The 27,950-nt window shown below is 42.9% G+C and overlaps 2 protein-coding genes and 1 long non-coding RNA gene across 5 annotated transcripts in view; 1 reads left to right on the forward strand and 2 right to left on the reverse strand.

Moving 5' to 3' along the window:
• Positions 1 to 361: 361 nt before the first annotated feature.
• aff4 (AF4/FMR2 family, member 4) lies at positions 362 to 24,809 on the reverse strand. 2 transcript variants are annotated; one of them, XM_077505760.1, is made up of 21 exons: positions 24,464 to 24,809; positions 14,324 to 14,456; positions 10,009 to 10,800; positions 9,550 to 9,588; positions 9,360 to 9,446; positions 9,099 to 9,126; positions 8,427 to 8,490; positions 8,260 to 8,352; positions 8,004 to 8,148; positions 7,095 to 7,887; positions 6,872 to 7,026; positions 6,712 to 6,797; positions 5,493 to 5,748; positions 5,300 to 5,400; positions 4,690 to 4,753; positions 4,453 to 4,589; positions 4,304 to 4,375; positions 4,031 to 4,124; positions 3,907 to 3,950; positions 3,590 to 3,822; positions 362 to 3,408 (listed from the first exon to the last, which is right to left on the reverse strand). In XM_077505760.1, exons 2-21 carry the CDS (start codon positions 14,450 to 14,452, stop codon positions 3,278 to 3,280), a joined length of 3,543 nt encoding a protein of 1,180 aa, XP_077361886.1. In that variant the 5' UTR covers positions 14,453 to 14,456; positions 24,464 to 24,809; the 3' UTR covers positions 362 to 3,277. The 2 variants fall into 2 exon arrangements, with proteins under 2 accessions (XP_077361886.1, XP_077361885.1); XM_077505759.1 differs by lacking the exon at positions 24,464 to 24,809 and adding an exon at positions 17,966 to 18,360.
• Positions 24,307 to 27,950, forward strand: part of LOC144006750 (uncharacterized) — a 4,471-nt gene continuing 827 nt past the window's right edge. The window contains exons 1-2 of the long non-coding RNA XR_013279927.1: positions 24,307 to 24,770; positions 27,281 to 27,950. The exon at positions 27,281 to 27,950 is cut by the window's right edge and continues 827 nt beyond it. This is a non-coding gene — a long non-coding RNA (uncharacterized LOC144006750). The remainder of the gene's footprint in view (positions 24,771 to 27,280) is intronic.
• The window catches only part of zcchc10 (zinc finger, CCHC domain containing 10), a 2,582-nt gene continuing 1,578 nt past the window's right edge, over positions 26,947 to 27,950 (reverse strand). Inside the window, exons 3-4 of one of the 2 annotated variants that reach the window (XM_077505765.1) lie at positions 27,847 to 27,885; positions 26,947 to 27,468 (exon numbers count right to left, since the gene is read on the reverse strand). In XM_077505765.1, coding sequence (XP_077361891.1) covers positions 27,240 to 27,468; positions 27,847 to 27,885 — 268 coding nt within the window. In that variant the 3' untranslated portion in view covers positions 26,947 to 27,239. Of the gene's footprint in view, positions 27,469 to 27,844; positions 27,886 to 27,950 lie in introns of both variants that reach the window. The other variant, XM_077505766.1, reaches the window with a different exon arrangement.

Raw genomic sequence — 27,950 nt, forward strand, 5'->3', positions numbered from 1 at the left:
TGCGGTAAGTGGTCGCATGAAGTTGCAAAATGTTATTCGATTAAATTCGCGAATGTATTTACTTTATTTAGAATGCTCCCTAACCCGGATGTTACGTAAGCGCCGTTCAGTACGGAAGTAGAGACGAGAGCGGAATGCGTGTCAAACTGTTTGGAAGAATAAAACAAAACATGAGTATGAAGCGTGGATGATTGACCAGGGTGTAGCTACAATATTTCTATTATAAATTTTGCATTAAAAAAAAAAACTGCTAATTGAAAACGAAGTCATATGTTTAGCCAAACAGCTGCAGGGAGCCCACATTTTTTATTTATTTTTTTTAAATAAACCCATTTAAAGAAGGCACCGCAACACAATCATGTACATATTTCATATATATTTTATTCTCAATACGACAAAAATACAAAGAATATTCAGGGACAGAGTCTCATTAGTCACACAATTAATACTCACTTGACAAGAATGCTCTTTAAATGACATGACCTCAAGTTTGAAGCTCAAAGTACCTTTCAATCGTATTGCATCCATTTTTCATCTTCAAAACAAATTCCCACTATGGTACATAGCGGAGGCTTTGAAAGGTATACGCGGGAGACTGTCCAACCTGCTACACATTTTAAAAAGAGTCATGTGACCAACTGTTGATTTAAAAAAAAAACAAAAAAAAAAACCTCAAACTGACGGAAGGAAGACTGTCTCTGTACATGTGACGGCCTGTACGATGGACGATGACGGGACAAAATGGTGGCGAAGACACAAGCCGACCGCCGTGCAAATTGGAAAAAGAAAAACATTTCTTTCACTTATCTTATTTCCCCCCAAATTGGGGAGGGGGGGGTGTTCCCCCACTCTTGAAGCGTAAGAGACTAAGAGAGAGAAAAGGGGTGAAAATGTGCATAAAAGTATCTGACAAATATATTTACAGCAATATTCAATTTCAATAAAAATGTCATCCTGTAGTAGAAAGTCACCCTTAAGGGGGAGAACAAAAAAAGTCATATGTACACTTTATACATTTAAATAGAAACATGCAAAATGTTAACATCTTTCTATTGAAAGAAAAAAAAAATAACATACCCTGGATTCATCAATATTAATTACTACTTACATTGAAATCTCATCATCGACAACATTTACATCTTCCTGCCTGTTGCATCAAATGGAAGCAAAAAAAAAAAAGGGGGGGGGGGGGTTGGGGGCAGAAAATACATTAAAAAAAAATGCATGGATGTATACATTTGGACTTATAAAGTGTATCAACGCATTGGCTGGCCTGGCAATTGAAAGAAAAAAAAATGAGAAAAAAGTGTCCTCCAGCTTAGTACAGAATGCCACAAAGCCATCTGTTTTTTTTGTGTATTATTTTGTTAGAAAATATATATACATCAATATGTACTAAAAACACGACTGTACACTACCGTGCAAAAAAAAAAAAAAAGTACACTTGAATTGATTTAAAAAACAAACGAATACATTTTATAAGTCCCCTAAAATCCTTTTTATAAAAATAAAAAAATGAAAGAAATCCTGCATAGATTGAAAAATAATTCAGATTATTTATTTTTTCCTTTTTCAAGTGTTGAGAGGAGGAAAAACAGTCTGACTGAAGGATGACAATGGCGGGACGGGATGAAAAAAAAAAAAAATCAAAAAGCTACTTGGAAGCTGAAAAATGAGCTCGACAGAAATAAAAAATATATATGCATATTTTTAGCATTGTTTGTTTCCTGTGCTGCATAAACGCTACAGAAAATGGAAAATTTTGATGGCATGCTCATTTTTCCCCGTCATGTTGCGTTCAAAGCAATTTGACGCCTTCTATCATCCATAGCTTCCATTTTGAATATCAAAAAAACAGCCGATGATTTCAAGTGATGACAATTTGGAATACAGTCGTGATAACGTGCTTCACTTTTTGCCATCTCGGGATTTTTTGGGTGCAATTTTGCCTGAATTCATTTTTTTTTTTTTCTCTTTACAGTAATGTACCTATTTTATCAAATTGATGAAGGCTTGAACATTGAGAACGTTGAAACGAGAGAGAAATGTAGAAATTGTGTGGTGAGAGGTTTTTAGAGCCTTCAAATATTTCAAATAAATGTACTTTGTGTATTTCATATACTGCGGGTATTTTTTTGTAACCGAACCCCAGCGGAAAACGAGGGAACACTGTAACTCTACTTCAAATTCAGTGATGACAAAAAACACATTTTTTCTTCATTTGGCCATGTCAGCAACGAGTAATACGCCTTCATCACTTGATTACATATTTTGCTTGCCATGGAAGATTTTGACTCATAAAATTAGGATTAGCGGGGACATCCATGATTTGAGTTGAATGACTTTTTGTCTCAACAAGCTACATTTAAATAAAAAAATAAAAAAAAAAGCATTCTAAAAAGTCATCAAATAGTTTAAAAACAAAAATGTATTAAAAACAAGTCATCTATATAAATAAACTCTATATTTGAATGATATATTCTTTTTGTTATGCACAAGACTGCTTGCGTGTCTCATTTTTCATCCAAAACGTTCACGTCGTCAAACTGCATGAAATTCATTGGCGGACGCGTGCAAAAAATACGCGCTGGGCAAACAACACGCAAGCACATTGGTTGCCAATTTTGAGGAAAAAAAATGAATAAATACATTTCCAGCGCAATTCATCACGAAATGGTGGTTGACGTGACGGCCGTGGATGCGTGTGCAGTTAGCCCTTGCTCAGATGTGCTGGCAAAAAAAGAAAAAAAAGAAAAAAAAAATCAAGCGGATGCATGCAAGACTTCAAAAAAAAAAAAAAAAGCTTTGACGCTCAAAACAAAACAATCCAGATACGAGAAGAGCGACGCTTGCGTTTCCTCTCGCTCGCATTGCAAGGCACAAAAACAACAATTGGAACCATCGGAAAGCACCTTTGGTGTTTGCAAAGAGGTACTTTGGTGGCGGTTCAACATTTCAAACTATTAAAAAAAACAATAATAAAATTTGGAGTGAAGCGCGGGGAATACATCATAAATAAATCAGTGAGCGCTTCAGGGACAAATGGATTTCAAATATTTTTTTAAATCTCATCTAAAAAAAAAAAGAATTGAAAAATCATGTTCCATCTGTTCAGATATGTGAAGAGCGTTGCTCACTATTTGGCAAGCTGATGCAGATTCAAAAATAACAATAAATAGGATGCGGAGATATGCTTGTCGCGTGCGTGCGTGTTGTGACCAGAGGTGGACTGTGTGCGTGTAAAAAAACAACAAAAGTCGAGAGCGCCCCCTTGCGGCTAGGCCATAAGCGTCTTGGCGTCGAGCCGCAGCCAGTGCAGGCCCTGGCGCGTGTAACGCACCAACTCCGTCATGCTGCTGCTGTTGAAAAGCAGAGGAGCCATCACTTTGTCCAACTCCTGGAAGAAATCTGCAGGAGCAACAACAACAACAACAACACGTCAGTCCACGTCACAAGACACAAGCTCAATAATCACCATCTCATATTTTTATTTGTATTTTTTTTTGAGCCACTTGCAGGAACGATCCGTCCTTCAATCGTCGCGTCCGTGTGTCAGTCAGTCAAACTGAAAGCCAGGAGCGTCGCTTACCTTTCTGCTCCTTGGCCAGCTGCTCGGCCTGGTCCCACACTTCGGTGGCGTAGAGGAAATTGGAGGTGACCTGCACGTAGCTGGCGGCCATCTGGTGGATGCGCTGCGGGATGGTGACGGACGAGCCGGCGGCGGCGCTGCCGCCGGAGGCGACCGACGAGTAGCCGCCCGCCGTGCCCGGCGACAGCTTCGGCGACACGGGCGAAGGCATGCCCGCCGCCGCCGCCGCCTTGCTGCATGTGCGCAAGGAGACGAGGAGGATGTGAAATGCACCGAGCCATGTGTTTGTTTCCAACTTGTGACAATGCGTGACTTACTTGCCCATTCCAGGAGAGGGCGCCTGGCTGCTACTCAGGGAGTTCTGATCCAGGAACGAAAACGGACGGGTAAGAAACGCAATGGTGGCTTTGACATGCAAACGCCGTTCAACTTTTGGACTACCTTCAACTGCTCTGTGAGCGTTTTGGAGTATTTCAGAGCGCTGTCCTTCCTCAGCTTGAACAAGCGCAAGTGCAGCAGAGACTGACATCGGAGGCTGACAGGGAAAAGAAAAAAAAAAAAAAAAGATACTTGACAGGGAAAACTGTAAAGAAACAATTGTGCATCTGCACCACTGATCTACGTATTTATGACTGGATAGCTGATCGGTCAAGACGTGCAAAATGGGCAAAATGTGAAGATGTGAAAAAGGCGAGTCGCGGTGCGACTCCTCACCAAAGAACGGCGACGCGCTTGTCCGCCGGTGTGGCGTCAGGGGCCATGTAGCTTTTCAACTTCATGGTGTACCTGCGCACAACAACAACGCATGAGGGCCAACGGACAAACACGGACACGCAAATGTTCTGTTCTTTTTGTTGACTTACTTGATGAGTTCCACCGTTTCGGCGTACATGGGGAACGGCGACTTGGCCTCCTGGGCGCTCTTCTCCAAGGCGTTGCCGCACTCGATGAAGGAGACCACCGCGTCCAGGTAGTAAATGGCCTTCTCAAAACGGTCCAGCTGCAAAAAACAATCAGCGTGTTGCTTACACGGAGCGGGACGAGTAACACGTGACATCCTTTTTTTGTTGTTGTTGTTTTTTTGATGTAAAATGTATTACCAGTGCATCGGCATTATGTTTAAGTTTCTTGGCCTCCTGCAAGTAATGATCAGCTGAGTGGGCCCTGAAAGAAAAATATCAACAAGGCTATCAATATGTTCAACTGTGTCAAATATCTTCAAATGCGTCTCCTGAATGCAAGAATCATTTTGCTTGCCGGTGAAGATGTCCCAGCGTCTCGTGCAAACTACGGACGTAACCATATCCAAGCATCACCATATGATATTATCACCATTAGGGCTGCACAACATATCGGAAAAAATATCAATATCACGACATTGGCCTATGCGATATGCATATTGCTAAGACATGCAATAAATAACCTTATTTATAGATGGCTGGAATTTGTATTTTTTATTTTATTACCTGTTCTTATTGCTGCTGGAAATGTAAGTTTCTCAGAGGGAGCCATCCCAAAGGGATCAATAAAGTCAAGTCTAAGTCTAAAAATATGTCAAAAATAAAAAATAGCTCATACAAATTGTGCTTTTGTACATTATAGCAATGCATACATGACGACGATGATATATTGTGGCAGTTTGAATATGGCGATATCACCCGATATCGTTCCATCCCTGGTGCAAAACACACCTTTGCGGCCGCGTCTCACCTGTCCTCAAACGGCAGCTTGGACCGTTGCGATTTGGAGCCGTCGGTGGAGAGCGGCGCCACGGCGGCCAGCTGGTTCTCGCAGCCTTTTGACGATTTCTCCTGCGGGAGCATCGATTTGCTTTAATGTCGTGGATCAAAACGGACCGCCAAGGCAAATTTTTTCTTTGTCTTTCAAAACCGTTTGGGCTGACCTTGCTGTCCCGAGCGGCGGCGGCTGCGCGTCCCTTGTCGTCGCCTTTGCGGTGCTTGGAGGCGGAGGCGCTCTTGGCGCCGTGGCCTCCTTCCTTGCCGCTGCCCGCCCCGCTGGACAGCGACGTGGACGACTGGCTGAGCGTGCGCTTGCGGCCGGCGCCGTGTTCGCCTTTGGCCGTGCGCTGCTGCTGCTGCAGGCCCGCCATGGACGGCGACGGCACCGGATCCTCCTTCTTCTCCAGACACCGCTTGGACCTGACGGGATGGATGCGCAACGTCATCCCACCCGCAAGGCAAGTCCAAAAACCAAACAGGAACTCAATTAAAGCCACAAATTCTCATCATTTACAATGACGAGTGTTCATTTTGTCTGCCGTCTCAGTTTTACTCCAACTTCAGACACGCTTGTTCATTTTTATGAGTTAGTCAAGCTCATTGCCATTGGATTCATGTTAAATTTTAACGATAATTGACTTTTTTTTCTTTTTTTTAAACCCTTTCACCTTGAATCCACTTCCTGTCTGTCCCATGTGCTTGTGCATGTTGCACTCATTAGCTGCAGATTTGAAAGGCGGCGTGTCACTCACTGCATGTCACATGACAGTGTCACAGATTGTGACAGATTAGCAGAGACAAGATTTTTTTTCAAAAAAAGAAAAATCACATCATTGTCATCTCGTTTTTTGTTCATGAACTAAAATCTCCATTGATTTAAAATATTATTTTTTTTTATTCATGAGGCTTTTAGTCCGGTGAAAACTGTGCGTTGATGAAATGATTTTTGTTTAGTTTTCCTTGACAAAATGAACACTGAACACAATTAACAAATTCAATACAGCACTTCAAAATCTTTCTAAAAACAGAATGACTCATGAATGGTAAGAAAAAGCTTCCATAGCAAAATAATTTGCCATTTTGACCAAAGACTAAAGCAATGCTTTACCTCTTTTATGACTAAAGAGGCAAACTGAATGATGACGTCTTTTTTTCTATTACGGAAAGAAATCTCATCAAAACGAAACAATTCCATCTAATTTTGGAGCCATTTTGAGACCCATTTCTACAAAACTCTCCATCGGTGACCTCTGACCTCCACACAAAAAAAATATATATATTGTAAACTTGTCATAAATTTGTAAGCGACTCCAATTGCTGACTTTTGATACTGTGACTTGAAGACGAGTTTGACTTTGACAGTTTCTTTCTCGTCGCACTTACTCTTTGCTGCTGCTTTTATGATGCGATTGAGACTTTTCCTCCATTTTGTATCGCTTGCTGTCTGGCTTGGCGCCCTCCTCGTCGTTCTAGAAAAAAACAAAACAAAATGGATGGAAAGATGAGTGGAGGATGCAAACAATAGGTGAGGATCGTTGACAACCTTGTGCTTCCTCTTGGCCTTCTCCGATCTCTTCTCCGAGCTTTGCTTGCCGAAGTCTTTGGCGGCGTCTCGGTCTTGGGAGTCGTCGCGCTCCGCTTTGATGTCGGCGGGCTCCTTGTACGGCCGTCCGGGGATCCTGGAAAGCAGGCTGAGATCTGCGGCGAGACGGAGAAAGCGTCAATTGCCGTAACGGCGAAATGACGGCTGCGAGGCGACGGCCTACCTATTTTGACGAGGAGGACGTGCGGCGGTTGCCGGGGGCCGGCGTAGCGCTCGTCGGGGTCGCTGAGCGGCGACAGCAGCTCCTTCTCCTCCATGGGCGAGAAGACGCAGACGGGCGTCCGCACGCTCTCCGCCGCGTACTTGGGCGTCTGCGAGGACGACGGCACGCTGCTGTCGTTGCCCTCCGAGTCGGACGACGACGAGTCCGTGTCGACGAACTCGCGGGACTTGCCGCCGCCGCCGCCGCCGCCGCCGCGGGTGGACTTGGAGACGCTTTTGGCCTTGCGCTTGTCCGGCATCGCCGCCGCGGTGCCGGCGTTGCTGGTCCGCGGGGAGGATTTGGCTTCCTTTTTGATGCTGGGCTTGCGGGAACCTTTGGTGGCGGCTTTGGCCCGATGAGGCGGGATGTCGGGCGCCGGCTCGCTTTCCACCCGCAGGCCTCCTTTGGGCTCCTCCAGCAGCACCGGCGCCGGCGCTTTTTCGCACTTCTTGGGCTGTTTCTTGCCCACGGGCCTGCGGTTGCCGGCGCCGCTCTCGCTCTGGCCGGGAGATTTCTGCCGACCGCGTCCGCTCTCGCCGCTGCCCTTTTGCGCCACCCGGAGGTCCCTGCCGGGTGCTGGGGCAGAGGAATCTTTGGCTCCGCCTCCCTGGCTGCTGTAGCCACGCCCCGAGCCGTTATCTCGGCCCTCTTTTTTGCTCTTGGTTTGAACGCCGCTGTTGTCCAGCGGCGACGGCGGGGCGGCCTTCTTGAACCAGTTGTCCAGCTGCCACTTGTTGGCCATCGGTTGCTCGGGCTACGACAAGAAAAGGACGAGCGTCGTCAACGTGAATTCATTTATTTATATTTAGCGTATGTCAGTCTTTGGCGTTATTGTCGGTCGTGCCGGACGACTTTGCAAGTTGCGTTCACCTCGGGCGAAGCGGGCCGCAGGGGCTCGTTGGTCTCGCTGTCGCTGGTGCTGCTCTCGCTCTCACTGTCCGAACCCGAGCTGCTCTCCGAGCCGCTGTGGCTACTCGAATCGTCTCGCGACTGCTCGGCTCCTTCGCTGTTATGGCTGCCCACAGGTCAAAAGAAAAAAATAAATAAATAAAAAATCAGGTTTGATGACAAAAGTGGCGATTCTCGTCTTTTTTTTGGTGGTGTTGTGTCAAAGTGAGGTTCCGACCTTGCAGATGTGTTTCTTGAGGCATTCTTGGCAGAGTCCTGCTCGCCATCGCTGTCCTCGCTGCTGCTGAGCTTGAGGTCATCTTCCAGCATACTAAAGGAAAGCACAGCTTTTGGGATTACTTGCTTGGGGTCAAAAATGAGAATGCAAAAAGTTGAAGTACGTACGTCGGCTGGTCCTCGCAAGTTTTGGACTGGTGGCTGCTGGAGCTTTTGGAAGAACTGCCTCGCTCTGGAAAAGCACAAGTTAGTCTTTGTGGCGTTGTGGCACCCTCTGGTGGCTAGTTTTTTTAGTGTGGTTTCATTTTCACAAGGCATGTTTTCTATGTTTCAAATCCACATTAATAGTCAGATGAAGGGGAACATAATATGTTTGTGAACCAAGTCAATATGTGGAAGAACTCAATGTTTGCGCGCATTAGCAATTAAGTGCCTCAATTGTAAGTGTTATAAAAGATTGTAGATTTTTTTATATTCATTGCTATAATGTACAAAAGTGCATTGTTTTTTGTTTTTTTAGTACGAGTTCATTTTTTTACAATATTGTGACTTTTTTTTATATTACCAACATCCTCACAATATCGTGACCTTCAAATTGTGATAATTTCATATCGTGACGTGTGGATATCGTTCCATCCCGACTCTTAAGTCAAGGTGCAAGTACAAAAATTCCTTCAGCATTGCTTGTACAATGAATGAATCGATCTCATCCAACATTTGTATTCCATTCTATCGACTTGGAAAAGCATAAGTTATCAACTTTGGAGGCTCCATGTGCTCAAGTTGAAGTGAATGAATGACTGAATGTATGAATGAATGTTGTGTTGTGTTATTACTCACTCTGTCCACTTGAAAACGAGTGAGAATCCTGCGGGTGAAAAAACAAAGCAAAACATTGTTTGATTTTAATGACAGTCCTTAATCCTTTGCCGTGATTCTGTGTCATCTGCGAACGTTCAGCGTGTGTTGCAAATGTGTGAATCCAGGTGATCACGATCATGTGCTTTCTGTGCATGCCATTTATGAAACAACGCCAAGCACAAAAACGATTGGACCGTCGCAAAGTTGAACGCGTTGAATAAAAGTTAGCTGACGACCGACCTTGGTGGGGAAGGGAAACTTGGAGGGCTCCGTCTTGCAGGGGGTGTGGATCGCTGTCAATGGAGGGGGCCACGACTGAGTCATTTCCTGACACAAAGGAAAAAAAAAAAAAATGTGCAAGTGAGCCATATGGTGCGCGCATTGCCAAACTTTTCTCAACAAAGTCACTTGCATGTGAGGCGGGACATACCTTTAGAATCTCATCGACGCAGTTGGAATCACCAGATCCCTAAAAATACAGACAATGCCTTTTATGTTCACCTTTTTTCATCAATGACAAATACAACTAGACTAAGTGCAATTTGTGGAGAAATTGTGTGGGAATGCTGAAAGCTGAATGCTAAGATGTGAATGCATATGGAATGCTTATAAAGTAAATTGAGAGCTAAATTATGAATTGATGACCTCCTGGTTACTGGACAATGCAAACGTAAAAAAGGTATAAACACTTGAGATTTAAAATAGAACGTATTCATACATATTTGGGAGCAAATGAGTTAATAGATCTGTGTGTGGGGGGGGGGGGAGGGGAGGGGAGGGGGTGGTGTCAGTGTTATCACAGTTACAGTTATAGTTAGTGGGGGGGGCATTTATTTGGATAATTGCGTCTTATTTGTGGTCGATGCACAATTGTGGTGACAAGTCTGACCTCTAGAGGCTGCGAGGGGATCTTGAGTTTGGTGAGCGAGGCCTTGCCGTTGGCCTTCATCTCCCCCATGGCGGCGGCGGCGGTGCCGTGCGACTGCCTGCCGTAGCTTTCGGCTTGCGAGCTCTTGGCTTCCGCCGTCTCCTGGCCGTCCATGGGCCGGACGTAGGCGGTGGGCTTCTGGAGCATGGAGCCCGGTTTGGACATGAGCGACGGGGGGAAAGCCTGACTGGAGTGCTGCCCGCTGGGGAAGGAAGTGTGAAGCCGCGAGGGCGAGTCCCAGTTGGCCTCTTGGTCCCGCGGCGACTTGGAGCGGTAGCGCTCCTTGCCGTGATGCTGCTCGGCGGCCAAGGAGCTCCGCGAGTGGCCGTTGCCGCCGGAGGAGCCGAGCGAGCCCTTAGCCGGACTGGACGTGTGCGACTTGGAGTGCTCCGAGCCTCCGCCGCCGTGTTTACTCGACTTCTTGTCGCCGTGTCTTTGGCTACCGCCGCTACTGCCGCCGCCGCCCCTCTGGCTACCGTGCCCCCCTTGCAGTCCGGAGCGTTTCTGCGACTGGGACGAGGAGGCGGCGGCCGAGGCGGGGCCGACGGGAGTCCACTTGCTGCTCTGACTGCCGCCGCCTCCTCGCTGGCCGTCGGCGAACAACGGCGCGCCGCTTTTGTCCTCGGAGGAAGACGAGCTGTTGGAGGGTTTGGCGCTCAGCTTGGGAAGCGCTTCGCCAAGCGGTTCTTTCATTTCGTCGTAATTGCCCAGCATGCTCTGGATACGGCTGGACAGTTTATCTTCTTTGCTGGACTGCAGGAGGAGACAGAAAATAGGAAGTGAGAATGGAGAGAAGACCGTCAGGATGGGAGCTTCATTCCATACGGCACAAAATTCATATCACGCTATCAACGGCATCCCTTCACGGTAACGGTATACAGTGTTCCCTCGTTTATTTTTGGTTTGTTTACTTTTTTGGTCTTTGCGTGTCTCTCGAACCCTACATCCGACCAGGGAAATTCGGGCATCGGCCGTTTCGTCTCGACGACGGTGTCTGTCCCGTCACTGCACATTGCATTATGGAGAGAGAAAATATATACTGTGCTGTATAACAAGTCAATGAAAAACGCAAACTTTTAATGAAAAAAAAGAAAAAAAAAAAAAAAAGTCAAAATCAAAATCTCGACCTTCAGCAAAATCGATTCCTTATATTGAATGTACCGTTTCTATCGCCCAGCCCTACTTTTCATTCTTCAGATTGTAATCGAAATACTGAAAGGGACAAAAATGCCACGACAGCTTTTGATGTAGCACAAACAAAGGACCATTTTACTCAACGCAGACGTTTAATAAGTAGAATTGTTTTTTGAACTTGTACAATCAATGAGGACATCAATGTGTGATATCTTAACTATGAAGAATGTAGACCCATCAAAAAAGAAAAAGTGCATACCAAAAAGTGAACAGGAAATTGCACAATAAACTAATTCTGCCTGGTTTGTGTTTTGTGGGAAAGCATCAGTTGGACTGAGACAAAGCAACAAAGAACAAGAGCACCAGAAAAAAAAAATGCAGCCAAGTGGATTCAGTGGAAAGGAAATAGTAAATTGCATTCATGCTGCCTCCTCATTCCCAGCATTTTAGATTTAGTGAAGCAACAATTTTACTTGAATGACCAGTATGTGATGAACGACGAACAACTGCATCTCCCACCTGAAGAATAACAACACCGCAGCATCAGCCAACTTTGGCTTTTGACATTTCCCACATTTGCCTTTCAAACGTTGCGGCAATGAGCGACTTCACTCTGCCTGGCGGTTTTGGAACTCCGCTTGTCCAGCTTTCAAGAAACGCTATCTTGTCGTGCCACTGCCTAGTTTTGTTAGTTGGAAAGTGCCGGGATGTGCGGGCTTTGTAACCATCAATCCAAACATGACAAAGTCTTCAACAAAGTGAATTACAAGTGTGAAACTGTAGCCGAGTCCGAGTGGGGCCTCACTCATGCGTGAACGCAGATGCCCGCGTATCGATCAAAGCCAGATGTGAAAGCTTCCGCCGCGGCCAAAAGGTTACCGCCGAGCCGCTAACGAGCTAGCATGTCGCCGTTTAGGGGGAGGATCCAGTTTCACGTCCAGCAGCATCAGACCACAATTTTGTTTGACAGATTTACACAGAGGAAACACAAGCTGCTATCTGAGGCAGGAAATCGCTTGCTCGCTCATAACATCGACTTGACCACCCCCTGCTAGGATTGCTTGGGGAAGGTGAGCAATTAGGACTTGTTGAGGGCCTGAGGAATTCTTTTCAACAGCTCTTGCGTGGATGATACACCATAAACCACGAGGGCGTTCCTTTCACTATTTTAACTAAGGCACTTTCCAAGTGATTTCATGTCTGAGCCTGTGTTCAATATAAATAGCCCGTATCATTCATGCTTGGAGTGTTCATTTCGTCAACAAAAAGCAAACAATAATCATTTCATCAATACACATCTTCCACCGGGCTAACATTAGACTAGACTAGATGAAAACCCTCATTAACAAACAATAACTGGGACTAAATCAGTATCCATTTTCATTGACTAATGAAGACGAGACTCACAAGCACACAATTCGGAGCGCCAAATCAACCTGTCATGCAAGTCTTGGGAATGTGGGAGGAGACCGGAGTACCCGGGGAAGACCCACGCAGGCACGGGGAGAACATGCAAACTCCACCCTGGTAAGCCAGAGCCTGGACTCGATCTTGCGTCTGACTAAAACTTGACAAATATAATTATGTTTTCTTGGACGAAAATAAAGACTAAAATGCTAGATTTATAGTTGACTAAAAATGGACTAAATAAAAATGGGATGAGGTTGACAAACTGTGATAAAAACTAAAAAGCGTGATTGAAACTGGACAGTGACTGAAAATTGGAATGACAATTTGTGCCCTTTTGGTAGCGTATTTCAAAATGTGCCATGTTTTCCTAACAACGGTGTGTAGGTTTGCTCAAATGCAACTGGAGTCAAGAACTTGTTTACAATAGTCGGGTAAGACTGCACAGTAGTCCGTTTGAGACTCAGCAGTTAAATATTAACGTCCGTGTGTATAATAAACACAGATGACTCCAGCGAGATGTTTATCGTATTTCTGGCTGAAGTGCAAAACATACTAAATGGGAGGGAAGGTCACTGTTTGAGCAAATATGCTAATAAAGGACAAGTCGATGTTGCGAGCGCCCGTTGATTCTGTATGCTAATGCTAAAAACAATGCTAACAACAAAATGAAGGCTCTTCTTCCCTTCACTGTATGCGGGAAACTAAAACTCACAGGCACATTCTGCATATGAACGTAACGACACCCTTCACATTTCAGCTGCCTGAGCATCCATTTTGTGTAGGCACAGTGTCTGACGTTGGAGAACGTAATTGTTCGTTCTCGACGGCGTCAACTGTGTCAACCAAACTCCATTTTTATTTGATTTTTTTTACAAGTTTGCTATTTGTCCGATTTTGGCAGTCCACTTGGTAAAGCCAGATGATGACAAAAGCATCCATTTTCTTGCCTAGTTACTCATCATCGCTGAGATTATGTAACACGTGATTATGACAGAATATGAAAAAGCGTAAAAGGGCCAATTTCTTCATTGTCTTTCAAGTTGGAATGGATCGCAGCAGTCTGCTGTCTGTTGAACATGTGCGTCTTTAAATGCGCCACAGTGCACTTCCACTTAGTGGCGCATGACGGGAAAAGGGGGGAAAAAAAAAAAAAAAAAAAAGGTCATGCAGCAAAGCTTACGTAAGACAGACAAGCAGGAGACGAGAGATACTGAGCGTGAAGAAGGAAACACTTGGCTTATTATTATTACTACATGTGCATTTGTGTTTCGCATGTCAAGACGTCAAGTCCTCCTGCAACCAAGTTTTTTTTTTTTCTTCGTCAGCCGTCACTCACCTCTGCTCACCTTTCACATTCCTCCCCGTTGCCCCAACCACTCATTCGAGCTCTTCAAGAGCTACTTACCTCCGCGCAAATCCGGTTAGCGGCAAAGATGAGATCAACGCGGGATGCGCAAATCTTCTTACGTGTCGGCAGGTAGCGCCCAGGCCGGAGCAGGCTGGCCTACATCGAGTTTGACTCGTTTGTGCCAACGCATCGACACCAGGAGGTCACGGGATGACCCGAGATGCGTGCGTCTTGTCTTTCACTACCAATCCAACTAACCTTGCGCTGTTCAGTCCAAAGAAGGTTTTGATTTGGAAGTTGCCAATCTGGCAGTAAGTGTGACATAGCACATCTCTCGTTTCGAAGAAACTTGAATGAACAAAGAGCGAATAAAATGGAGCTTACCACTTTGTACGGTTCGGGGAAAAGTGGGGAATTTGCTGCAAACGCTTCTCCTCCTCCTCCCTGCTGGATCTCTTGATTTCTCCTTTCTCGTTCTTTCATTCGGAGCACATTGCGGTCCTCACGGTTCATGTTGCTGGAAGTACAAACAACACAAGTCGCGCATCATTATGACTGGGCATACGTTTGAAAACTTTTCACCGGCCGCGTGACCGTAAGCGGGCATTCCGTCATCATCCGTTTCCTGCTCGAAAGGCAACATTTACGGCCAACTAGTCTATAAAGGGCAGTCGGCCAATGCTACACGGGCATCAGCAGTGAGGATGGCAGTAGAAAGTCGTCTCTAATTGGCTTACGCTCGTCTAGACGTTTGCGCTAGCCTACACGGACTCCAAACGGGGGAGCCTTCAATAGATGCTCAGCGCCACTTTGTAGACCACAGGTCTCAAACTCCAGTCCTCGAGGGCCGCAGTCCTGCATCTTTTAGAGATTTCTCCCCTCAAACACACCTGACTCATCAGCAAGCTCTGCAGGAACCTGATAATGATCCTCATTATATGATTCAGCTGTGTTTGAGGAGAGAAACCTCGAAAACATGCAGGACTGCGGCCCTCGAGGACTCGAGTTTGAGACCATCGAAAGCTACTAGAGGCCATTTTGGAAGGCCAAATGGGAAAAAAAAAAATCAATGTCAGCTATTGTTGGTGCTTTAGTGTGCAAATTCATCTCCCCGCCACTCTTATGAGGCACTCCCCCTAGTGGCCCACCAAGTAATTGCTCAATAAGAAATGAACAATGGAGCCATTATAGCGGCTGTATATTCACTACAAATTTCGCGATACTTGCATAAGGCGTATCGATTATCTATCGGGAGACAAAGTGTCACGATTTATCACGATTAGCGATATATCGTCACACTCCTATTGACTAGCTTTTCACCTACTGATGGACGCAGCATCAGGAGCAACTCGAGGTTCAGTATCTTGCTCAAGTATACTTCGACGAGGTCACAATGGCCTGGGATTGAACCCACAACCTCAGGGTTGCGAGATGACAACTCTACCACTGAGGCACATCGCCCCCAGTAACAGTAGTTTGCTTTACAGCCAGTACTCTGTTGCCAAAATATTGGCATACTGTACACAAACACACACGGAAAAAAAAAAATCCCTTTGCTAAGAAAGTGTACATTGAGGAGTGACAACCAACACGTGACGAGCTTCGGACCAAAGTGTGGCTAAACCAAACAGAAGGGAAGTGGGGGGGCTTTCTAAAGCGTGTTTGCAGTGCTTACGCATGTCAATTTGCAGCAGCGGCAAGTCAAGGAGCTGTCGCGTTCTTGTCCAACAAGTGAGCTTTGAAACAAAAGACAAGCACAACATCAAGCCAGGCGTGTCACCTCTGCCTCCATTTTTAATCCTCAACGGCTCGAGCTCAGCCAAGAGCAACAAAAAAATTGGACGTCTGTTGACAAGAGTGCTTGAGCGACCCGACCGCCTCCCCCGTTACGACTTGAATCGTTGCTGTCGGGACGATAGGAAGCAGATGGGTTTTCCAGTCAAAGAAAAAAAAATAAAAATAAAAAATAGTCCTCCAAGCCGACACTTAACATGTCCGAAAAGAAATCCAATTGGCTTTGAAAGGAATCAGACAAATGGCCAGTTTGACAAAAACATTACGCGTGTGCTCATCCGTAAGATTCTTGATTTCACAAGCGAATACTTTTAAACGTGCTATTTCGCGTCATCGGCTGCACACTAAATGAGTCATTTGGGCTTGGCAGCACACACATTTACTGTCTACAAATAGTCTTCATGCAAACAAAGCCCATCATAATAACCACTGGGACGTGTTTGATACACCCAATTAGTGGTCGCTTTATCGGTGGAAATGGGATGGATTTTGGCTACCCTGTTATCTACGTACATAATCAACACGATGTCTCAAGTGCATTTGGAAAACATTACAAGGAATAACGAGGACTACATTCCCGTGATTGTCCATGGGGAACAGAAACCAATCTGTGTATACAAAAAATCTTTATATAATAAAAAGATCATTTTCACCTGAGCACATTTCAGAATCTGTACAATATCTTTTTTTTCCATCAATTTTTTTTCCACAAGGATCAATCAACACTTTGACTTTTGCCGCCTGTGTGATCTCGCTCGTTACTAGGCTTGAGAAATCACATGCTCGCTTACAGCTGAAGTTTGTGGTTTTCTTTTGATTGCTTGGTACAAATATTAACTGCAAGTATGACGCAACTCCGAAGTACAGGGTTGGATCAGGTCGCTTCCCTGGGAATAGAACTCCAACGTAAAGCGCATATCTGCAACTGTTTGTCATGGTCTCGTTTCAGCAAGTCCAACAAAAAAAGTGAGATTTGAGTTGGAAATGCAGCTTTACGAGCGTCTGATTCACATCTTTCATGCAGTAATAAAACGTCCGCTGCCCAGAGCATTCTTCTCAATTTGATGTACTGGCACTGTTTGTTTCATGCGAGCACATGGTACTACTTGAAGATGGCAAAACGAGGCACATCATCATTAGCCCAAATGAGTCATCTCAGCTGAACATTTATGTCTCATTTTGACATTACAGACTGGCTGGAAGCAACAACAAGCAAAAAGATGACGATGTGTCCATGTTCGACGAGAACTGGGGGGAAAGTTTATGCCGCTTTAATATTTTTGTTTTACTAAATGGAGGCTGCGACTGACCGGTCATGCTGCCAAAACTGTGCATGGTGCGATAAGAGGCGGAACAAAATGGACGACAAGGAAGCCAAATTTCAAGTGACCTCCAATGAGAATGATGAAAGGACATATCGCAATCTCGATAGATTTTCGATATATTGTGCAACCCTAGATATAAATGTATTCCACAATGACCGTAGAAAGCTCAAAGCGAAAATTGTGTCTATTTGTGTAATGACATTGTTTGGATGGGAATATTGCATACTGGAGTAACTCGCGCATGAAAACAGGTTTACCCCGAATGTTTCAGAACTTGAAATTTTCACCTTAACCCGAATATGAGGTCTTTGGGACATAATGATTCAACGTCCATTTTTTTTTTTTCTCCTTTCTGAACAATACGTGAACTCATTCATTCAAGAGTACATTCTGCAATTATGCGGCTGGGAATTGCTGTGTGTGTAAGCACGTGAAAAATATTTGTCAGTGACGAGGACACGTATTTACGGCAGCAAGCCGACAAGGGGACATCCCCGATGACAACTACTGGCACCATGTCATATTTTCTGTCATTTTAAGAGCAAAGCGGGAGAAATGAGCAAAGAGCACAATTTGGTGGCTGGAATCGATGACATAAGTGGCCACCTCCATTTGATTGTTGTGCCTTGAAAAGGTCAAAGTCTGGCAAGCTTGAAAAGCCAGTTGACTCTGTTCCCAAGTGAAACGGCTGCCAACTGGCATCATAAAGGCCAGGTCGCATCTTGGACAAGAACAAACAAACAAACAAAGAAAAAAGGCTGAGCAAACTGATGCCTCCAAATCAGCTCTGTGAGAATAAGGACATTTTTCTGCCACTTCAAAAGCCTTCACTTTCTATTCACTTTCAACACCTTCCCAGTCGATTCCTTCCGATAAGTCAACATTTGAATGTCAGCTGGTGTCTTACCCTGCGTGAAAGGCCATGGCCCAAAGCACTGAGACATTGGGAGGAGGGAGGGTTCACCGGCGATTCACAAGTAGTCCTGTCATGGCTTGTCAGCCAAAAAATACATCCAAAAAAACAACAAGAGTACGTCACCACCTCGTCATCGCCATCCAGAGTCCAGAAACAACTTTTTTTCTTTACACCTTTCAGAGGGACGGACGGTGTATTTTCCTTCAGAGTGGATACAAATCAGACTTGGGATAAGGGGAGGTGACTGCCCGTCTCGGAACGTACCACAAACGCAAACAGCGGGGGTGTTCGCGGAGGACGTCAGGCCTCACGAGTATGTGTATGTTTTTTTGGTTTTGTTTTTTTGTGCTCACGCTTGTGTGGAGAACAAGATGGCAAGCGGTTAGGATGGTGCTGGACAAACGGCAGCGTGACTTCAAGTGGCAGAAGCAGAGAGCTCCACCCCTTTTCAACATTCCAGAAATCAAACAGCTCCTATTTAACTTCCATTTTCATGACGTCTTTTGGGGTTCTTTGTTTGAAATGTAAACACGAGTCAGCGTTTTTGAAGATCATGCTTGAAAAAATGCTAGTCAGGAAATGATTTTGTGTTGATTCTAAACCTAAATTAAAAGGAAATGATCCAGATTCGTAAGTGATTTATTTACTATAAATTAGGGTTGCACGATATTGGAAAATCATGCGATACAGTTGCTGAATAGAGCGATAGATATTATTATAATATTTAAGGTGTACGTAAAGAAATGACATTTTTCCTATCTAATGAAAAAAGTACATTTTTTCATGCAGCAAAATAAGTGAACTCAATATAGTCTTAGTTAATTAATTGTAATTACCTGTCTATAATGTTCAGCTATATTGGACGGCGGTGCACATTTTAGTTAGCGGCTGACTGGTCAAATTCAGATCAAAGCATAAAATTCCATATGAAACTTATTGCATTTCTTTGCAGTATGCATATTGACCAATATCACGTTATCAATATTTTTTCGATATATTTTGTAGCCCTGGTACAATTAACCTGTTACCAAATATAAAACTAAACTAAAGAGGTTCACACCAGGTAATTCACTTCATCTTCTATTTCACTTTACACTGTGTCTGTTTTGTTGAATGAGATTAACCGTGCGATATATTTCTAATTTATTCAATTTAAGGTCCCATTAAACTGCAAATAAAGTGTACTTAATATCTATAGGTCGACACAGTGTATGGTTATTATGCACCGTACGGTTTGGATGAAGCGACATCAGATTTGACACGAGTCGGATTCCGAGGGACATTTTTACGCGATAACAATCTCAGGCGTTGTCTATTCACTGTCAACGCCGCAGATCAAAACAACCAATGAAAACAGGTTTGATTGTGTTTGTCGGGCCACTCCTTTTTATTATTATTATTATTATTATTAAATGGAACTGATACGGGTTTCTTTGGCTGCTTTTCACGCAGGCATCTTGATAAACTGGCATAGCAGTGACAAGTATGCATTTATTTGTCTTTTGGACAGAATTGATCCAAACATGGGACAATGCGGCGTTCACGTATCAGATGCATTTTGAGAATAGAAAAAAAAATTAAAAATAAAAAGTCCGCTGAAATGGGGCTGACTTGAGATTGCTGTCATATTATGTTATTGTTGACTAAATAATGTAACAATATTGAAGCTATTCCTGCTGCTAAACTCCTGTCAGACTGTCAAACATATGTAAGCAACATTTGACAAGTTGCGATGTGACAATGTGAACCCTTAATAGAGGAAGCGAGCCGAGCAGAGCCGAGCAGAGCCGAGCGAGCTCACCTCGCAGGCAGAAAAATGGAACATTCCGCCCGGTGCCATAGAAGGACATGTTATTTTACACCACAAGATGTGATGTCACTCCTCGCAGCCAGGCGAGCCAACCAGGGCCCGACTTTCCATCAACAAGCTCCGTGTACACCCCCCCCCCCGCACCTCAGCACACGTGAAGCCTCTTAAAGGCACAGTGCGCCCTTTCTGCTGCAAACAAACAAAGTGGTACATGGTTTGGGGTGGCTGACGACATCGAGTGGCAAATGTGTTGTCAGCGCACGTCACAAGGTTTTCTTTTCTTCTGCTCCCAAAACAAAAACCGCTAAATACATGCAAAAGAAGATCAGCCCAGCTAATCAAAGCATTTGACATTTTGCTCTTCAGTTCTGAAAATTCATGAGTAGTTTCAAGTATCTAGTCAGTTTTTGACACGAGGGTGTGAATTGCCGAGTACCTGACGATTCATTTTCGTGTAACGATTCTTGGGATGCACGATAATACTATTTTCAACCGATACCGGTAAATGAATAATTTAAAAAGTGCCGATGTCAATAACCAATAATTGTTTGCAAAATAAAGTTAAATACAAATATACTTTCAAGTCCCCTGATAAGTTTCATGATTGCAAACTTGACCACACGTGTACTCAGCAATCTTCCACTCAACACTGTGTTCCAACTAGGTTTTGCATTTGCATTTTTAGCAAATGTGACACCCATGATGATAATGAGTGTAAAGCTCTCAGAGTATAAATAAGTGGAAAATGTTTTTTTTGCCTGCCTGCACACTATCAGAAAAGATACAATTAAGTTAAGAGTGCAGCAGATTTTTTTTTCTTTTCTTGGAACTGCTGCAGCCATCCCCACAGGGTAGAAGACAGCTAGCCCCTCCCCCCCTCTATTTAAAGGTCATGCTTGGATTAAGCGCTGCGTTATTTCCAGCACATCAATTATACACTATATGCCACTTCCAGCCATATAGGCAACATTGGACCAGCACAAGAGTTGAACTGCACACAATAGACGGCACCAAATCGTGGACTCAAAAGAACACCCTCGTTAAATGGAGGCCGCCATGACGTGTCGGTGAATACAATCATACGCGTGAATCTTGAAAACAAAAAGACAAACATCAGGAAGCTACTTTGAGAAACCATCCGGGCCAGGCTAGACGTGTGGAGGTACTGCGGGGTCATTCGCACCCGCTTGCGCAAAAAAAAAAAAAAAAGGTGCTGAGCGCACGCATTCCACACGAGGGTCCGTTCAATAGCTGCGGGGCCTGCCTCCATATCAACAATCGTTCAGTATAGACAAGAACGAGTATTTGCTTACGGATGTGATAAGGTCATAATAACGTCTTTATCATACGCCCTTTTATAGGACTTTGAATGACATTTTGGATGACAATAGTGTTAAGAAAGACAGACATTTGTTGGCAGAAAGTTGTCTGTTATTAAAAAGACATTTGTATTTGTTAAAAAATAATAATAATAATACACGAAAATACTCATTGTGAAGAAGACACCAGTTTGAATATTATGTTTCAGTAATAGTACAAAAAGAAACCATTTTCTCATTGAAAAAAAAAATCCATCAGTTTAAGTCTTGAGTAGTTTTATTGTAGATTATCGTGGATTTATGACCTCACCAATATATGGATAATGGCGATATTTTCATATCGTGAGATCATGTTATCGTGAGCCTTGTATGACATATCGTATCGTGAGACGTTCCCACCCGTAATCTTCAATGCACAAATGAAACACCACCTACATCGAAATCCATCCATAGTTTTGTCGTTGCGGTTACCATATGCAAAAAGTCAGCATTGAAAAGGTTACAATGTGGACACAAGCCGCCACAAACGAGTCAATATCATGTCATCCTCAGCTGCACTCCACTTCTTCTCGCCGCTATCAATCGGACACAAACGACGCATGACGATTCCACCAGTTGCGTTGCGACACGAGCGTTAGTGGAACATGACACACAAGACAACCTTTCCAAACAACCTGCGTCACTCAAGCTTCTCCATTTTATGCGTTTGTTAGAGGAAGGGGAGGGGGGGGGGGGGGGGGGGGGGGGCATGACTGTCTTATCTAACAGTTGTCAAAAGCAGAAAAAATATTGACGCTAGTGCAAGCTGGCTTCCCGTATGTGCATTTTTTGTGTCCCAACGTTAGTCAGACGGGATGTCAACCTGGCTACAAATAGAAACACGCAAAACATATGGCTTACTAGTCGAGCTATAAATACGCCTGAGTGGAGACTAGAGGAGGCGCTCCGCAACAAGCACAACAAGCGACAAGAAATCAACAATTGAGACAAGCTGCTGAGGAAAAAAAAAACAAAAAAAATTAATCTGCGCCGCCTTATCGGACATCCATATTGGTTTCGCTTTAAGTTAGCGGTTCTTATGCTGCATTGGAGGATGGTTGGAAGTGGGACTTTGCAAACCAGGAAGTGTGTACGGGAACGCTCCCTTTGACTCGGAAAATACACTTGCTAAGTTGGAAGGGAAAAAAAAAAAAAGTTGCCCGACTTCAACCAATGGACAACAAGTGACGTCACTCTACAAGTTGGAAATCTCAAACACAATTTACTCGAGTATGAAACTACATAGCTGTCTTCATTGAGAAATATTGGACGTAACTTGACGTACGTGACAGTATGCCGCTATCTCCCAGCATGAAATGATATGATTTCATTGTATGGAATGCTTATGAAATAAGATCAAATCAATAATTGAAGCAAAATTGTGACCAGGCAAGTTTGCTGGAGGTCAAAATGACTTTTAAAAAACAAAATAAAAAACAAGTTATCACTATCCGCCATTTTGTTTTTTTTACTTTCAGGTCGGAACTGGGAAAAACAACTTCCGACCATCCTCCAACGCAGCATTGTGTCATTGACTTTCGATTATTATTTTTTTAACGACTTTGAAATGCATGCATCATTAATGGCCACAATTTATCCCAATTTATAATTATAGTATTTATTTATTTGTTTGTTTGTTTTTCTTTATTGTCCTTAATATTTTTGTAAGATTTTCTGGTTTTGTTCCAAAAAATAACTAATCGTTTGAATAATGGTGTCCAATTATTGCCAAAATAATCGGGATTATTATTTTTTTTCCATAATGGAGCGTACCCAGCTGGAATTCTGACTTTATTCAAGCCTGTTCCTCCTTTTTGTACAAATTGGAGTAACGTCGCCACGAGGTTACCTTCTTTTCCTATTTTCTTTTCCACCCTTGTATGACAGTTTGATCATGTTATTAGTTGCTCAAAACAGCGCCTGGCAAAACATGCACCATAAAAAAAAATAAAAGACACATGAGCCCCAGTCCACCTCAAACACACGCACACACCCAAGCAGGATGTGTCAACCGAGATAAACGAGTTGGCTGCCCTTGTCTTTCTTTGTCATGTGTGAAAAAAAAAATTTCCGTCAGCGTCACGATTGCAATTTAACATGTGACCATTTGTTCAAGGTCCTCTTCTCAGTTTTTTTTTCAATTAATAAACACAAACAATAAATAAAAAGTAAAACATATGAGCTTTTTAGTCAACTAGCTTAAATGCTAACACTACATAGCATAGCATAGTGAGAATTTTCTTATCAAGCATCGAGCAAGCCACACCCCCTTGGAACCCGGAAACATGCATACAATAACTTGATAACATGGACTGTATAACCCCGCCCCTTGTGTGCTTTCACTGTGGAAAACAACAAAAAACATTTTCCCCTATTTTCTGACATGCTCATAACTGATAGGGATGTGATGATATCCAAACATCACAATATCATATCATGATATGAAGCTCACGATAATATATATATATTTAATAGGGGTGTTAAAAAAAATTGATTCTGCAATATATCACAATATTACAGCGTGCAATTCTCGAATCCATTCAATAGGCGGCCGAATCAATTTTTAAACATCCATTTTTAATGGAAAAATGTTATATTAATGGAACATTAAGCCTTAATATTTATTTAAATGCTGTTCAAACATGAAATGGTTTGAATACAGTGGCTCACAGTTATAAGAATGAAGTTAAAGATAAACAAATCATACATTTTACACAAATCTTACAGTTTATGTACAAGTTTACTGATTAGTATTTTCTAAATTTGAGTTAAAAAAAAAATCACAAAAATCAACTTATAAATTCGTATCGGGATTAATCAGTATCGAATCAAATCGTGACCTATGAATCGTGATACAGATTGAATTGTCAGGTACCGATATTTATGTTTGTGTACAGCACTTTGTATACAGCAATGCCTGTTCTTAAAGTGCTTTATAAATAAAGTTGAGTTGAGTACTAGGCAATTCACACCCGTAATATATATATATATATATATATATATATATATATATATATATATATATATATATATATATATATATATATATATAGTGCTCATGCGCTCCCCGCATACCTGCGCGAGGCGAGCACAACATCATAATGCTGGCTGGCAAGCTGGCTAGCCCCATTGGCTGCTTGCTGCTAGTTAGTTGGGAGGGGAGCGAAGCGAAGCGAAGCGAAGCTAACGGCTAACAAGCTAAGCTGGCAAAAACATTCCCCCCTTTCCGCCGCCACTTTTGCCATTAAGGCTCGCCAAACGTCGCGCAACATCCCCAACAGCATCAAGCGCACACTTTTGCTCACATCCGCCCATCCTTACCTCTTGTCTTCTTTTTAGGCCCAAACCATTCTAGCTATTGGAAAGCTCTTTTCCTTTCTTTGTCTTTTTCTTCCACTTGCAAAATTCCACGCAAAATGGACCCAAGCAGCAAAAAAAAAAAAAAAAAAAAAAAAACAACTCGCCGGAACAGTTAAGACGGCACAGCCCGACAACACACGGTCCCCATCTCGTCCTCGAGTCGCGCTCACATAGCGGGGAGGAAGCCGCTTGAAATCATTTCTTGTCGCCGACCTTCGTCCATGTTATGATGCCAGGAAAAGAAGTGGCCGACTGCCTGCCTCCTAAGGTAAGCGGCTGCTGCTGCTGCTGCTAGCTAAGTGCAGTGGAGTACTAGTCAGCAGGTAGCAGACAGGAACGGAAGCATCACTGATCCATATATATGCCGCTAGGCCAAGACGCCGCCATATTGCTCCTCCCAAGACACCTTTCTCGCCATACTGTCCGAAAGATTTACAGTATCCAAATTGGACATTTGAGATAGTACTTCGTAGAAATAGCATTATGTATGCTGTTTTCAATTTGTTAAATATCAGCAAGAGGACTATAGACATTTTACAACTTGCCTTTAATACAGGTATAAATTATATGCTTAATAATGTTGAATAGAGGAGGAAACTTTGTATAGTATATATATAGGCCTATATTTTTTTAATTAAAGATTTATAACTCTTAATTCAACAAAAGATTCCTCTGCCAAATCTAACACTGGGGTCTAATGAACTGAGCAATAACCACTTGTTAATAATTTTGTGTTTGTTTGTTTGTTTGTTGACTTGTTAAAAAATCGTGACTGCCCGGTACAAACAAGGTTGGTCAGAAGTCGGACTTTTCCGAGTTCAAACCAGGCAGTGTACGGGAATGCCCTTGAACTTTGGAAAAAGAAAAAGAAAAAGAAAAAGAAAAAGAAAAAAGTACTCCAACTTCATGGAATGCTTATGAATTAATATCAAAACAATAACTGAAACAAAATTACGAGAAGGTAAGTTTGCTGGAGGTCAAAATGAGTTTTAAGAACCAAAATAAACAATTTACCACTATCCACCATTTTGGTTGTTTACTTTCGCTTCGAACGCTTTCAGGTCGTAACTGGGAAAAAAAATCAACTTGGATTTATCCGACTTCCGACCATCCTCCAACGTAGCATAACTGCCTCCGAGCTGTATATGTTGTCTCCTTTTAGTCTGCTCGCAAAATGGGAGGAGCAAGATGGCCGCCCTGTGACTTCAACGGCTTGCACTAGCCTGTGAGGGCTATCCAGTCATATATACAGGTCAGCGGGATGCATGGCGGACAGCGAGCTCGTGTTGCCTTCAAGCACCCTAACCCCAGTAAAGTTCGCACGTCTTCCGCGAATTAAAATTCACGTGAGCGTTTTAAACGTCAAATAAACAAAATAGAATTTCCTTTTGCTTGTTACCAAGGACGATGAGTTAAGTCAACTAAATATAGAGCCATTTGTAAGAGGCGAGCGAGGATCAACTCGCCCATTTTTTGATTGATAATGATTATTCCGATTTGAAAATGCAACATCTTGGAGACGTCCATATGTCAAGTGATGACGTCTACTCAGGTAAGTCGTCACCGTTTGGTAAACCAAAATTGAAAAAAGTACGCAGGCGGGCGGGCTCGTTTGAAAAATTCCTCGCGGTAATTATAAAAAGTTCATGTTTTTTTTCCCGTCTTGAACGGAATACAGTATTCACGATAACGCCACAACTTCCTCTTCAACTTGAAATAGTTTCATTTTACGTCCATTTTGGGGATTTTAGCGCCCCTAGAGATAGCAATAAAAACTACAGGGGTGTCAACATCAAGTGAACACTAAAAAAAGGAATAAAAGCGTCATTTAATTGCATATGAAAATATCTAATTGTTATAAAACATGATGTTGTGCAACAATCGTGTTTAATTGCATGACTTTTTCAAAATAAATATTAAGCAAAGGTGTGTTTCAATTACAGGTGTCAATTTGTGGAACAATTTAGACATTAACCTGAAAAGGTGAATCACTGCTTGTGTTTAAAAGGAAGTATTCAAAGTACAACAACAATATATCAATCAGGTAGAAGTCAGTACAAATGGAGAAAATAGAGTGCTATTCAAAATGGATGTGTAAGCCTTTGTGCTGATTTACATATCTGTCAAAATATGTGCAGCTATTTATATGTGCAAGTTGTTTTTTTTAAATCACAATAAGTTTACTTCTTCCTGCTCCGTTTTGAACATGTAAGCTATGTAAAAAAAAAAAAAATAATCATTTCAATTTCAGTATTTCTATTGCTGGTTTATATGTTCAATAAACAAACTTTAATAACAGATTGAGATTCTTTGCTCAATGCTGTACTGTACAGGGGCACATCAATAAATTTTAATATCACACAAAAATGTATTTGACTAGTTTCATTAAAAGTCAAATTTAGACAGTGAAATATGACATTCATTGATAACCTTCTGGAATGACATGATTTTGAAATTAGAAATGTTTATTGAGTATCTTCCATAACACAATTTCAATAACATGGCGGCGAGTTTGCAAGCGAAACAGATGAAGCTTTGCTAAAAATGGACTTTTAATCAAGACAGAAAAAGCAACAAAATGATCCACCTTGGCTAGCTCGAGCCAGCATCCTGAGCAGGTCCAACAAAACAAGAGCTTTTTCCCCCCCCCCATTTCTAACAAAACCGTTCAAACGTTTTTTTCCAAGTCGTCAACGCAGGAACGTCATCTGCTAAAATATCATCATCATCATCATCCTCATTTCTTTTTCTTCTTCTTCTTGGGGGGGCCCTGGTCAGAATCGCTGCCACTTTCCGGCTCGGAGCTGTCCGAAGATGACGACGATGACGAGGTGGAAGACGACGACGAGACGTCATTCTCGTCATCCGAAGACGAGGTGGAGGAATCGCTGCTGTCCGACGAGTCGCTGGACGAGCTGCTGGAATCGCTGCTGCTGCTGCTGCTCCCGCTCGACCACTCGCTCGCCCTGACAACGGCAAGAGGAGAACGCAAGTGAAATCGGCAAGGATCCGGGTGAAACCATTGGAAATATTACGTCTCCATTAGCGCCAATATTACTCATCCAAAACCACTTGATTTTCAACATGAAAATATCAAAAGTAGCAACAACAATTTGGGGTGGGAACCTCACGATATCATATACGATATGATATACCATACAAGGCTCACGATATGACCATACTGCCATCATCGATATATTGCTCAGGTCATAAAGCCACAATCATCTAATAAATAAATACACAATAATCAGTAAATAGATAAAAATAAATAAAATATAATCAATCAATAATTCAAAATAAAAATTATTTATAATGTAATAATAAAAGTCCAGTCCTCATCTTACTTGTTGCTTTTCTTTTCACTGGAACTTTGTTGTCCCGCTCTGCAGGGAAGCAAGAAAGCAAAAAATCGATTTGAGCTCATCGACACCAACGCAGATTGCGCGAT

Source organism: Festucalex cinctus, chromosome 18 (genome assembly GCF_051991245.1).
Source record: "Festucalex cinctus isolate MCC-2025b chromosome 18, RoL_Fcin_1.0, whole genome shotgun sequence".
Taxonomy (NCBI): Eukaryota; Metazoa; Chordata; class Actinopteri; order Syngnathiformes; family Syngnathidae; genus Festucalex; species Festucalex cinctus.